The sequence below is a fragment of the Sinocyclocheilus grahami genome, unplaced genomic scaffold (assembly GCF_001515645.1).
Source record: "Sinocyclocheilus grahami isolate Dianchi unplaced genomic scaffold, SAMN03320097.WGS_v1.1 scaffold410.1, whole genome shotgun sequence".
NCBI lineage: Eukaryota > Metazoa > Chordata > Actinopteri > Cypriniformes > Cyprinidae > Sinocyclocheilus > Sinocyclocheilus grahami.
Window position 1 is genome coordinate 1,199,368 of NW_015505589.1, and position 12,329 is coordinate 1,211,696.

The 12,329-nt window shown below is 38.1% G+C and overlaps 1 protein-coding gene across 1 annotated transcript; it reads right to left on the reverse strand.

Moving 5' to 3' along the window:
• Positions 1–477: 477 nt before the first annotated feature.
• Positions 478–4,964, reverse strand: LOC107550963 (actin-related protein 2/3 complex subunit 5-like protein). Its single transcript, XM_016232425.1, has 4 exons — positions 4,569–4,964; positions 2,357–2,429; positions 1,168–1,344; positions 478–1,087 (listed from the first exon to the last, which is right to left on the reverse strand). Exons 1-4 carry the CDS (start codon positions 4,706–4,708, stop codon positions 1,025–1,027), a joined length of 453 nt encoding a protein of 150 aa, XP_016087911.1. The 5' UTR covers positions 4,709–4,964; the 3' UTR covers positions 478–1,024.
• Positions 4,965–12,329: the final 7,365 nt, after the last annotated feature.

The window sequence follows — 12,329 nt, forward strand, 5'->3', positions numbered from 1 at the left end:
AATCATGTTTTCTGAGGAATGTATAATATTACTATCCCAAATAACGACACAGCAAAATAGGTTAAATGATCCCATTGATGTTTGACTTGAGCCCAGAGACCACAATTTCAAAGAGGCTTTATCAGGTAAACCAGCAAGACCTTATAAAAATACAACTGCAATGTTACTTAATTTAAAACTCCAAAATAAAGAACCAAACTTGACTTAAATGCATATTAGAACATAATTTCAGATTTTTTTTAAATTCTAATAAAGCCTAACGTGTCTAAAAATGTCTATAAGTCGTCATTGATATACTATTAGAGTTTTTATATTTTTATTTTCTGTTTTCATTTAAGTTGTAGTAATGTTGTTTTTGTCATTTGTTTTATTTTTTGTTATTTTAGTGCATCAAATTAAAGGAAATGAAAATGAGAAATGATAATCAATTAGCTGAAATAAAAAGTTTAGATTTTTTTAAAAACTATAGTCAGTTAAAGAAAAGAAATACACTCTTAATGTTCTTTATTGCACCAGGCACTTCACAATAACTCTCCCGACCCAACCCCACACTACGATTTGAACCATAAATCCACCACCTAAATACTATATATTAAACATCATCCTCTTTCTGCACAATAAGAAAAAATTAAAACCGGAACTAAAGAAATGAGAACTACACATCCGAGAGCGCCAACTAAGTAAAACAGGCAAATACAACTTTCATATTCGTCACAGTATTTCATTCCCTGAAACTGCAGCTCAGGGCTCAAACAGCAAAGTCTGGTCACGAGACTCCTCATCCTTCCGTCGCACAACCGTTCACCTTCATTAGTCGAGAATCGTGACTTCCGTAACAACATATTGATGCATCAATAATTTACATTAAATATCATACAATATCTCTGTTTTTGAGTGAAATAATCGGTTGAGCATGAGTGGTTTTCCCTCGGATAAGGCTGAGCTGTGAGAGAGGAAGTTGTCCTTGTCTAAGAAAGAGAAACAAATCCCGTGGCTGCTTATCTCTCTGTTTTCTTGCGGCTCCTCAGACAGATTTTCTCGCAGTCAGCACTCGTACGATGGACCCCAGACCCCCCACAGCGAAAGCCTGAGTGAGAAGACAATAATAGACGTGTGAGATGAAAAACAGACACCAGAGACATCGAGTCTCTTTATTCCAAGACCGACCTTTTCGTGCCACTGGAGCAGGATGGCGCTGCTGTTGTCTGAGGGCTTCTCGAAGCCTCTGTAGATGTACTTCATCAGCAGGTCCACTCCGTTCCTGTCCAGAGACTTCACGGCCGGCTCGATATCGCTGCTCTTGAATGCAGTCAGCACTCGTAACACCACTGCCTGTGCCCGATCCTGAGAGAGGAGGTGGAGGGAGGGAGCGCAACAAACAAGTGTAGGTGGAGGAAAAGACAAACATGTCTATACCTACTCGATGGACTGTTTAAATGCATAATAACTAGTGATGCACCAAAATACATTTGATACAAAACACCGAAATTAAGTTATGTTAATGTACTCATATATTTATATAATATTACTTGGAATGAAATAATGTTTAGAAATTGGCCCTATTCACTTCCATTGACAACATGGATCAAAAGGAGGGACAAGCGGAAGTTCTTTTTGTGGTAATCAACATTTTGCAATGGACCCGTAATGTTCCCTTAAACCACTCGGAGCTAGGGCTGCACGATAAATCGAAATGGAATCGAGATCGCGATTCGACAGAAGCTGCGATTGTCATGCGTATCTTTCAGTGAAGCACGGTTCTGTGATCAGCAGTAAATCTCCATCCAAAGGCCAGAGGGCGCTCTCGTGCTGAAACTCCAAATACGCCTCGCAGAAGAAACCCAGAAAATGCCTATCGCTGCAGCTGAATAAACAGAAGATTCAACTGCTTTCATTGATTCAACGTGACTAATAAACACACGCCTATGGCAATATACGGTTTATCTTAGTTCTTATTATCATTTTCATTCAAATAAAGTATATTTATAATGCAATGCCTTTATCACTGCTTAAATACTATGAAATATGTCTGCTATTTTTTTGCGTAACTTGTCAGTGAACTACGGCTCTGTGTAGTAAATGCTGCTCCATCTGAAAGCACGTGATGATGATTTACTGGTGAGTACAGAACCGGCTTTACTATCAAAATGCGCATGACAATCGCATTCGATTAATCGTGCAGCCCTACTCGGAGCGCTGAATTTCACACCCTCAAGGCAAATCAACAACACATTCCAGACACACGATGAGATTTCTGTGACAACCTGTTCTGCACAAATAGGGCCCCTAATAACAGTGTTGTTGAACATCTGTAAGCAACACATCAAGCTGTCTGAGCAACAGAATCGGCTCTTACTTTCACTGCTGGATTCTTGGAGTTGATTGGTGGAATCCTCAAGGCGATGTGAAATGCTGTCATCATGTCCCCTGTGCATCACAGTTAGTTAAGGAAAGCTGAGCAACCAGCCAGTCGCTCCTAAAAACCCTGAAGAGCATTCTTTAGATGTGGAGAACATCTTCACATTTTGGAAAGTATTAGAAAAGTTCCCAGAGAAGCTGGTGTTAAGTAGTACATATCTGGCTTTTGTCTCACGGGCTGTTTACGTATGTACATTTTTCAGTGTTATATGCAGAGAGACAACTAAAAATAAACCATTTATAGGTTGGTTTCTTTGAAAAGTGTAAACTGTTTCTCTGTCGCATATTAAAAAACATTGCCAGTCATCCTGAACAGCCCAAAACAGCAACACTTAATTTGAAGTGGGACTATGTCTCCTGTCCGACCAATGGAAGAGTGTTCAAGAAACCAGTTTGGAAACAATCATTATTACTCACTCAACTACTCAACATTTTAAAGATCGGAGTCTTACTATTCACTACCTTTCATCGCAAAATCATCCTCCTTTAAAGAAACCAATAATGACCAAAAGACAATGCAAAACCTGACGTCAAGACAAACATCTAAACAGTATCTAAACAATATGCTGAAGACACAAACATGCAATTCACGTCCTCTTTAAAGCTCCTACTCTTAAAAATAAAGGTGCTTCACGATGCCATAGAAGAACCTTTTTGTCTGTTTTTTCTCCATTCTGTCACCGATGGAGTTTTGGTTCCTTGCCGCTGTTGCCTCTGGCTTGCTTAGTTGGGGACACTTCATTTCCAGAGATATCGTTGACATGATTGCACAGATACTATTTAAACTGAACTGAGCTGGATGTTGACATCACTGAATTCAATGATGAACTGTCTTTAACTGAAAAATGAGTGTTTACTATTGTCATTTTGCATTATTGACACTATTTTCCTAATTAATGCTGTTCAGTTGCTTTGTCACAATCTGTATTGTTAAAAGCGCTATATAAATAAAGGTGACTTGACTTGACTTGTCTACATGGTTCCATAAAGAACCTTTAACATCTGAAGAACCTTTTCTGTTTCACAAAAGGTTCTTTGTGGTGAAAAAAGGTTCTTCAGATTATAAAAAAGGTAAGAAAGAGATGGTTCTTTAAAGAACCTTTGACTGAATGGTTCTTTGTGGAACCAAAAATGGTTCTTCTATGGCATCGCTTGAAGAACCTTTTGAAGCACCTTTATTTTTAAGAGTGTACAGTCTAAAAATGTGCCTCTAAGCACCAAAAATGGATCATTCCAGTCACAACCGCTGATGACCTGATTATATAAATGGCATCACACACGTTGGGGGGAAAGAGGGGGAGTTTTTTCTTCGAAACAAAATTATTGTTTACTTTCTAAGTACGGCAGCTCTGGTGTGTCACGTTAAAACTCAACCAAAGACTATATATATCACAGGTCAAAACCGCATGACCCTGTCATATTCAAGCTTATTCAGAGGTTACTTAAAGGATGCAATTATAAAACTAAAAAAAACTAAAATGAAACTAAAATTTCAGTGGCACCAAAAGTAAAGAAATTATTTTAAAAAGGGGAACTAAAAGAATTACTTATTCTCAGTCGGTGTGTTAACGTAACAGCCCTTTAAGGATATTAAATCAAAATGTACAACATAAAATAACTCAGAATTGATCTATAACAGCTAAAAGCTGAAGCTAACTAAACTGAAGCCAGAAAAAAATAATGAGAGCGACAACTAAAACTACTGTACAGAACAATAAAACCTAACCTATAAAATATTAAGGCGTAATTTTCAATGACTAGAACAGAAAGTAACCAGTTCCACCAATAACTCCACTAAAGAAATTGCTAACGTTATAATTTATAATAAAGCTAAAGTTGGCCCACATCACACACTCGCTGTGCAACTATCTGACAGGTTCACTCTTATTAACGTCCACTCTTTGCCTATGAACGGTCTATCTAGACAGCGGACAGTATTTCTGGACATCACAGGGGCGCTGATGCCTCGGTAGGCAGCAGGAAGGGTTTGAGACACAACCTGTGCGTAAATAATATATGAGCTACATCTGAACTAGGACAAGGTTGTTGTTGTTTTGGGTGACCTTAAGAGAGACGGACTTACTCCTGGCACGTTTAAGAGAGATGAGGATGTGTAATCGATGATGCTCTGACTCTGGTCTGAAGGATATTGCCTGATCAGATGGTCCACCTCGCACGCGTCCGGTCCCTGCTGCTCGGCCGCCTCGTCCTGCTCGTCCACGAATTTATTCTCGTCGTATTCGTCGATGTCGACTCCCCGGAATCGTGAGGACAGGGTGTTTTTCGCCATGAGGAGGGGCCGCTTCAGTCAATCATGCGAGTCCGGGAATGTGCGGTAACGGGACCGATGCGCAGCCGCGCGGATGCGAGTGTGTCAGCGCCGTTACTGCGTTCATCTGTCAGCAGGACGCTGCGGCTGTGCCCTCTCCCCCAGCGACAGCATCTCCACACATTCCTGCAGAGCGCACAACAATCCCGACTGGAAGGGAAACGGAAGTACACGCCATGGTTACGCTGCCACACGGTGTTTCCGTTTCCTGTGATGCAACGATGGAGCCTGCAGCTTATAAATGAAGGTATGGATAGTGGGATAAGAAAAGGATGTCCTATATCACCCTTTCTCTTCATATTGGTTACTCAAGTCATGGCTGCTCATATCAAAAAAGCAAGTTTTCAAGGAATTTCAGTGTTTGGTAAAAAGATTAAACTTAGCCAATTGGAGGATGATACCACAATTTTTGTCAAAATTGTCAGAATACCAATTAAAGACTATGTCACATACCTTGGGATAAAGGTGTGTAAAGATTTGAATCAAAGAAGCTTGTTAAATTTTGACCCTATTATTGAGAAAATTAAAAACAGATTCAATATGTGGCTTATGAGAGATCTGTCCCTATATGGACGTGTTAAAACAGCTTTCAGCTGAGTGTTCACACCACATCTTGTTTAACCTAAAAGAAAATTCCAGCCAAGTAACACCCAATGCATGTGGACTATATTTGTTCACAGATTAAAAGACTGTTTGTCTGCAGGGCAAATTTTTTTTACAGCATATTACTTCTAAAACTATGAGGTTTCAGATGTCCAAACGTCATAAAGAATGATTACATCCTAAGGCTAAGTAAACCAGAAATCCCTTCTCGATTGCTGCACCCTGGAGACCTATGTTCAGTGAAACGAGTTTTGCTAGCCTGGAACATGAGCGAAACCTGGAAATACCAAATGTGAAATGATATTTGCAGCCTGAACTACAGCTATATTGCAGCTGCTATGATACTGAGATACAGAAAAACTGAAAACATGCAGTGCACAGGGTAGTCATGGGAAACTGAAAATATGTACAACTGTCCATTGTAATTTGAGTAGATTGGAGAATTTACACACTATTAGCTCTCTGAAAATGCTTTGAGTGTATCCTGGCCAAATGAATAGCCTGTATCATAGAGGACCTTAGTGGGACTCCCTCACCAAAGGGACTGAGACAATATTCCTACCTTGACGACGGCCTTGCAGCTTAGTAATGTCTGTTGGGAGCAGTTGTTGAGTTAAATTTACTTCATCTGTGAGCATCAGGTTAATGCCATTCTTAGCATGAGTTACTCTAGTCTGGCCTCCTCTATTGTGAGTTTCCATGGAAGTGAGAACATCACACTGTCGCCAGCTGAATGCCAGACACTAACCACACAGCTCACAATGACACTTAATACGGCCTCAGTGGCACAGACGACTCATCATATCACTCATGAATCCTCATTAACCGCTCAAAGGGATGGATGAATGATTCCATTATTTTTGGCATTTGAATATGCTTGCCATCTATTCCGTTTCATGTAGTTTTTACAGTACAAGGTCTTTAGCCTCAACATGTTCTCACTCCCAAGGCGTCCAATACTGCTGCATGTTTAAGAGACATGCTGTCAATTAGAAACATTTTCCGTCGATAGAGTGCTGCGCAGCCTTCAGGGATGGTTTTATGATAGTTAAAGTGTAGTAACCATGGTTTTTTGGCATATTGATTACCAGTTGTATAACAACCATACTATATTTGTTTTACTATAAATACCATGGTTAAACTATGGTTAGTGTAGCAAAACCAGTTTTGGTTCATTTGTGGTTGCCATAGTTTAACTATAGTAACCATGTTTTTTCGGTTTTATTTGTAGTAAAACCATGGTTAATTTTTGTAAGGGGTATTTTTTGTAGGCCAACTCAGAAATTAGCATCACTCTGGTTCCCTCCACAAAAATCAAATTGGATTTTTGCACTGCTTTTTGCATTGCAGAAAATAACCTCAGTGACCAACAAACGTCTATGATTCTTACAAAGCATGTAATGTTCATTGTCTCCAACAACATTTACAGTAGCTGCTACTTGTTAGCAATCACTTTTTCAATACAAGTATCGGCCCCACTTTATATTAAGTTGCCTTAACTACTATGTACTTACATCAAAAATTAAGTACAATGTACTTATTGTGTTCATATTGTATTGCAAAACACTTTTGCTGCTATTGAGGTGAGATGTGGGCAAGGTTAGGGACAGGTTTGGTGGTAAGGGTAGGTTTAAGGGTGGGTTAAGGTGTAAGGGATGGGTCAACTGTGTAATTATAAATGTAATTACAGAAATTAATTACAGATGTAATTACGTGCAGGTATTTTTAAAATATAAGTACAATGTAAAAACATGTATGTACACAATAAGTGCATTGTACCAAATTATTAATTTAAATGTAAGTACATAGTTGTTAAGGCCACTTAATATAAAGTGGGTCCCAAGTATCTAAACTAAAATTAATACCTTAAGCGTGTAGCCTATTAACCACAGACCTTATTTTCAGGCATTTAACAAAAACTCATTAAAATACCATTGACTTTAGGACAATGGAATCTGGTGGGCTAAAATGCTGGCTCATTTTTTGGTGTTTTAGCCTACAAAAATACATCAGGGGAATTTTATCGTCGTGAAATTATGTTTGGGGAATAATTATGACACCATGACAAGATGTTGAGGTTTTCAATTTGAACACCTAACCAACAAAATCGAACTCAATATAAAACACGTAACATACAGCTAAAAGTAAAACAGACCCAAATAATTGATTATGGCATCCAAGCACCGATTTCATTGTAAATTTCCACCTGTAAAAGCGTGTAAAGGGCACCTATTGTGCAAAATCCACTTTTACATTGTTGTATTAACCGAAATACATTGGTAGTGTGTGAACACAACCACCCTACAATGATAAAAATCCACCCACTCCTTATTTTTTAACCCCATTAAACCAAATCAGTTTCACTTGGCATGCCGTTTTGATTCTCTAAGCAATATGACATCACATTGCTTAGGCCCCGTCCATGGCGGCTGATTGACAATCCTGCATTGCCATAGTTTCCGCCCTCAGCAGTTGTACACTGTCCTCCATTTTCTCTGTGCTCAAACAGCTGTAACGTCAACAATGTCTTGTAATCAATCTCGGTGTTCTGTGTTTGAATGTAAGACTGAACATAAGAATAATTTTCTCCCAACATCTGAGCCCCTGAGGACACAGTGGATTACTTTTATTTTTAAAGGTAATGCACCTCAAAATCGACCTAAATACATTCATGTCTGCGTAAATCATTTAATTCTTTGTGAATGTCATGTCATTATAGTGCTAGGCTAACCTTTTAACTGTGTTTGTGTGCGTACGTTATTAAAGTATTTTAATTGATCTGTGCCGCACTTGTGAGATTATTTCGCGCCGTGCCTGTCCGTTTGGTAGTTCAGTCGAGCTCAGTAATATCGCGCAGTTTCGTCCCACTGTCAGTGCAATTGGTTTCCAAATGCATGGCTGAACACCGGGTTCTCTCGCTCTCAGTCATGTTGCTTCCACTGGCTGTTTATTGCTGTAGGTAACAGTATATGCTACACCCTCTTCTGGAGACGGGGCGGGAATATGCAGCTCATTTGCATTTAAAGTGATACACACCAAAACAGCTCTTTTTTTTTAGACACACCCCAAATAAGACATTTTCCAGATGTCATAATAAATCATCTGTGGGGTGTTTTGAGCTGAAACTTCACAGGCATTCTGGGGACACCCAAGACCAATATTACATCATGTAAAAAGAGGCATAATAGGTGCCCTTCAAAGCCAGCTCTTGCGTGTGTTTCATGATCGTGAAATGCTAAATTTCTTATGCGCATTTGAATGAGATGAATGCAGGAAGATGCTTTTCATGTGGGTATACTGGTGCGTTTTTATATAGCATTTTCGGATGGGGTTGTTAATTGGTTAAATATTATCAAGTACAAACCCAATTCCAAAAAAGTTGGGACACTGTACAAATTGTGAGTAAAAAAGGAATGGAATAGATGTCTCTTGTCCATTTCATTATGTGCTTGATCAGACTCTCTTTGTGAAGTTGGAGGCCTAGCTCTGTTTTAAAAATTGTGTTTTTCTAAGGATGATAGTCTACCAGTTAAGTATTAGTTTTACCTATTTTCCTGTCCTGGTGCTGTATCTTCTCTCTGCTCCTGCGGCTGATATGATGAAGGCAGGTAGAGATGTAGTAATGGGGTTAGACTGAGATTCTCATCTTCAGTAAAATGTTGAGGTCTGTCTTGAAGGACATTTTGGTCATCTTTTCTTCTCCAGAGAATCTTACACATGGGAGTTTCTCCATAAAGAATGAGATTATTGATAATTAATGTATGAGAAATGGACTGTGAAAATGATCTTTAAATTTGCTGCTCATGTTTTGTGTCTTGTAAGCATTTGACACTATTTACTCTGAGAAGGAGAACATAGCAACAACGTTCTTCCGCTAGTTTATAACTTTGATCATGAGACCTTTGAGATGATATAAACAATCTCAGATGCCATACAAATCTCTCAGTGTGCCTTTGCTTACAGAATAACTGTTGAATCTCAGGAAAAATACATTTCTGTAGGAGACAGTTTTGTATTTTTTAAGTATTTAATTGTTTTTATTTTAGGAAGATGATTTCATTTTTTAAAAAAGTAAAAAGTACATTTCCTGAACCAAGAGGTCAAATCAATATAGAAATTGTTTTTTTAAACATATCCAAACAAATCAATTTATTTCTTATGTCAAATGCAAAACAAGATGTTATGCAGAATAAAATGAGTTTGTTTCTTCATCCAAACAGATTTGGTGAAATTTAGCATTACATGACTTGCTCACCAATGGACAGCAGCATCTCAATAATCCACAATTAATGTCTTGTGAAGCAAAAATATGGATGTTTGTAATAAACAAATCCATCATTAAGATTTTTTTGTATTATTTAATCGGTTGCTTCCCAGTAAAATTCAAGTCCTCTTTCCATAATATTGCTTTTTCCAATGAAAAATGTTGTCATGTCTGAATCAGGAGAGAAATAAGCACATATCAAGCACCGTTTAAACAGTCCAAAACAGCTCTAAACAAATATGTTGTTGGATTTTGAGAGGACAACAGGGGACTGACTTTTTAACTGGGGGAAGCATTACTATGAATTATGGACTGGTATTTTGGCCAGAAGTGATGGTTTAAAGATAAAATGCTTTAATGATGGATTTGTATCTTACAAACACACAGCTTTTCACTTCACGAGGCATTAATTGATGGACTGTAGTCGTGTGGATTCATTGTAGATTACTGTGATGTTTTTATCAGCTGTTTGAACTCTCATTCTGACGGCACCCATTCACTGCAGAGGATCCATTGGTGAGCAAGTGATGGAATGCTACATTTCTCCCAACCTGTTGCGATGAAGAAACAAACTCATCTATTTTGGATGGTCTGAGGGTGAGTATATTTTAATTTCTTGAAGAAGTATTCCTTTAAACAAAAACAATTCAGTTCAGTTTGTGCTCTTAATGGTTCAATAAATGGTATAGGCCTCACCTGGTGTGCTTAGTGCTCGGCGTCCCGTCTGATTCTCCAGTGGGACGGTGGAAGGCCGGTGGCTTGAATCCAGCGGGACTCTCTGTCTGTGTATACTACTCCTCGCTCTTTCTCTCTCCCCTGTTCTTTTAATCACAGTGTATGCATCCCATACTTTCAGTTCACTCTTTGTTTCAACACAGTCTCTTCTGGATTTCTGTTCTCTTGCAGAGGTGGAATGAGCTCTGTCGTTCTCGTCTTTATGGGGTGATGATGTGGAGCAGTTGGAGGGTCGTGGTGATGCGATGAAGAAACAAACTCATCTATTTTGGATGGTCTGAGGGTGAGTATATTTTCATTTCTTGAAGAACTATTCCTTTAAACAAAAACAATTCAGTTCAGTTTGTGCTCTTAATGGTTCAATAAATGGTATAGGCCTCACCTGGTGTGCTTAGTGCTCGGCGTCCGGTCTGATTCTCCAGTGGGACAGTGGAAGGCCGGTGGCTTGAATCCAGCGGGACTCTCTGTCTGTGTATACTACTCCTCGCTCTTTCTCTCTCCCCTGTTCTTTTAATCACAGTGTATGCATCCCATACTTTCAGTTCACTCTTTGTTTCAACACAGTCTCTTCTGGATTTCTGTTCTCTTGCAGAGGTGGAATGAGCTCTGTCGTTCTCGTCTTTATGGGGTGATGATGTGGAGCAGTTGGAGGGTCGTGGTGACAGGACACATCGCACTCCACATGCTGTGAGAACATAAACAGAGATCTTGATTAATAGGGTTTAAATGGCTTTAACTGCACCCGCTTCCAGCAACAACTGAATCCCAGTAAAGTACTAGGCAACTTTGTTAACTGTTATAATTAAGTAGCTGAATAATAAGCAGGATAATGTACAGTTATATTGTTATTATTACAAAATAAACCTCTTTAATACGATCACCCTTATGGGTTTTATTTTGCAGTAATCACCAGCTGACTGTGCATTATCCCTTGCATAATAAGTAAGGAATAATGGAAAGTGGCTATTGAATGATTGAATGATGATTATTAAAAAAATTATGCAGTATAAGTGAAATCCAGACAATAAGTGTATTATTATCTATTATCTATATATCTATATATTCCTATTATTAGTCATATATGTTTGCTTGGTCTGTTTCTTTGTGAGTTTTAGTTCATTTGCTTATATAATATAATAATAATATTTGCTTATATAATATAATATTTGATAATATAATATAATAATGAAATTATATATAATTAATAATATTAATAATAAATAATTGATAATGTGCAAGACATAATATGTATTAAACACATTGCAAACAGATACTAATGGCAATATAATATATATATAAATATAATATAATATAATATAATAATTGAAATTGTAATTATATATAATTGGTAATGTGCAAGACATAATGTTTTAAACATTACAGACAGATACCATGGATAATGCGTAATATGTTTTGGACTCATTCTGAAAAGATACTTCTGGTAAAATGTAATATAAGATTAATATAAGACACAGTATCTGTTTAATTGGTGTGTACAAAACCTGTGTAATGTAGTGTTATATATATATAAAATGTAGTGTAAAATATATATTTTATCCTTTGCTTAACATTTTGCTCACATTTTAGAGAAGCATTGACAAATTACCTATGAGCAGGGCTTTTTTGGCTGTGAATGATTTCCTGGCGTTTTTTTCAGAGAGGTTTCTTGAGCCTCTAAGCGACCTCCCCTGAAGCATGCTGTTGCTATATGCACCAGTGTTTAGAGAAGATGTTCCATGTTGATGTACTGGAAATGTTTTAAGAGGTGGGACCCCTCTCTGGTTTGTGACTTGGAGCTGTAGTCTTTGTTTCACTATAGAGATCCATGCCATTGAGCCTGCTGTTCTGATGGGTCCTGTGTGCTCTCTGAAACGTCTCACGGGACAGAAATGCATCGCATGGCTCTGCCCATTTTTGTTCACGGGTCAACATGGGGCACCTTGCTGAATCTAATGTGATTGCTTACAAGTTACACCTAGA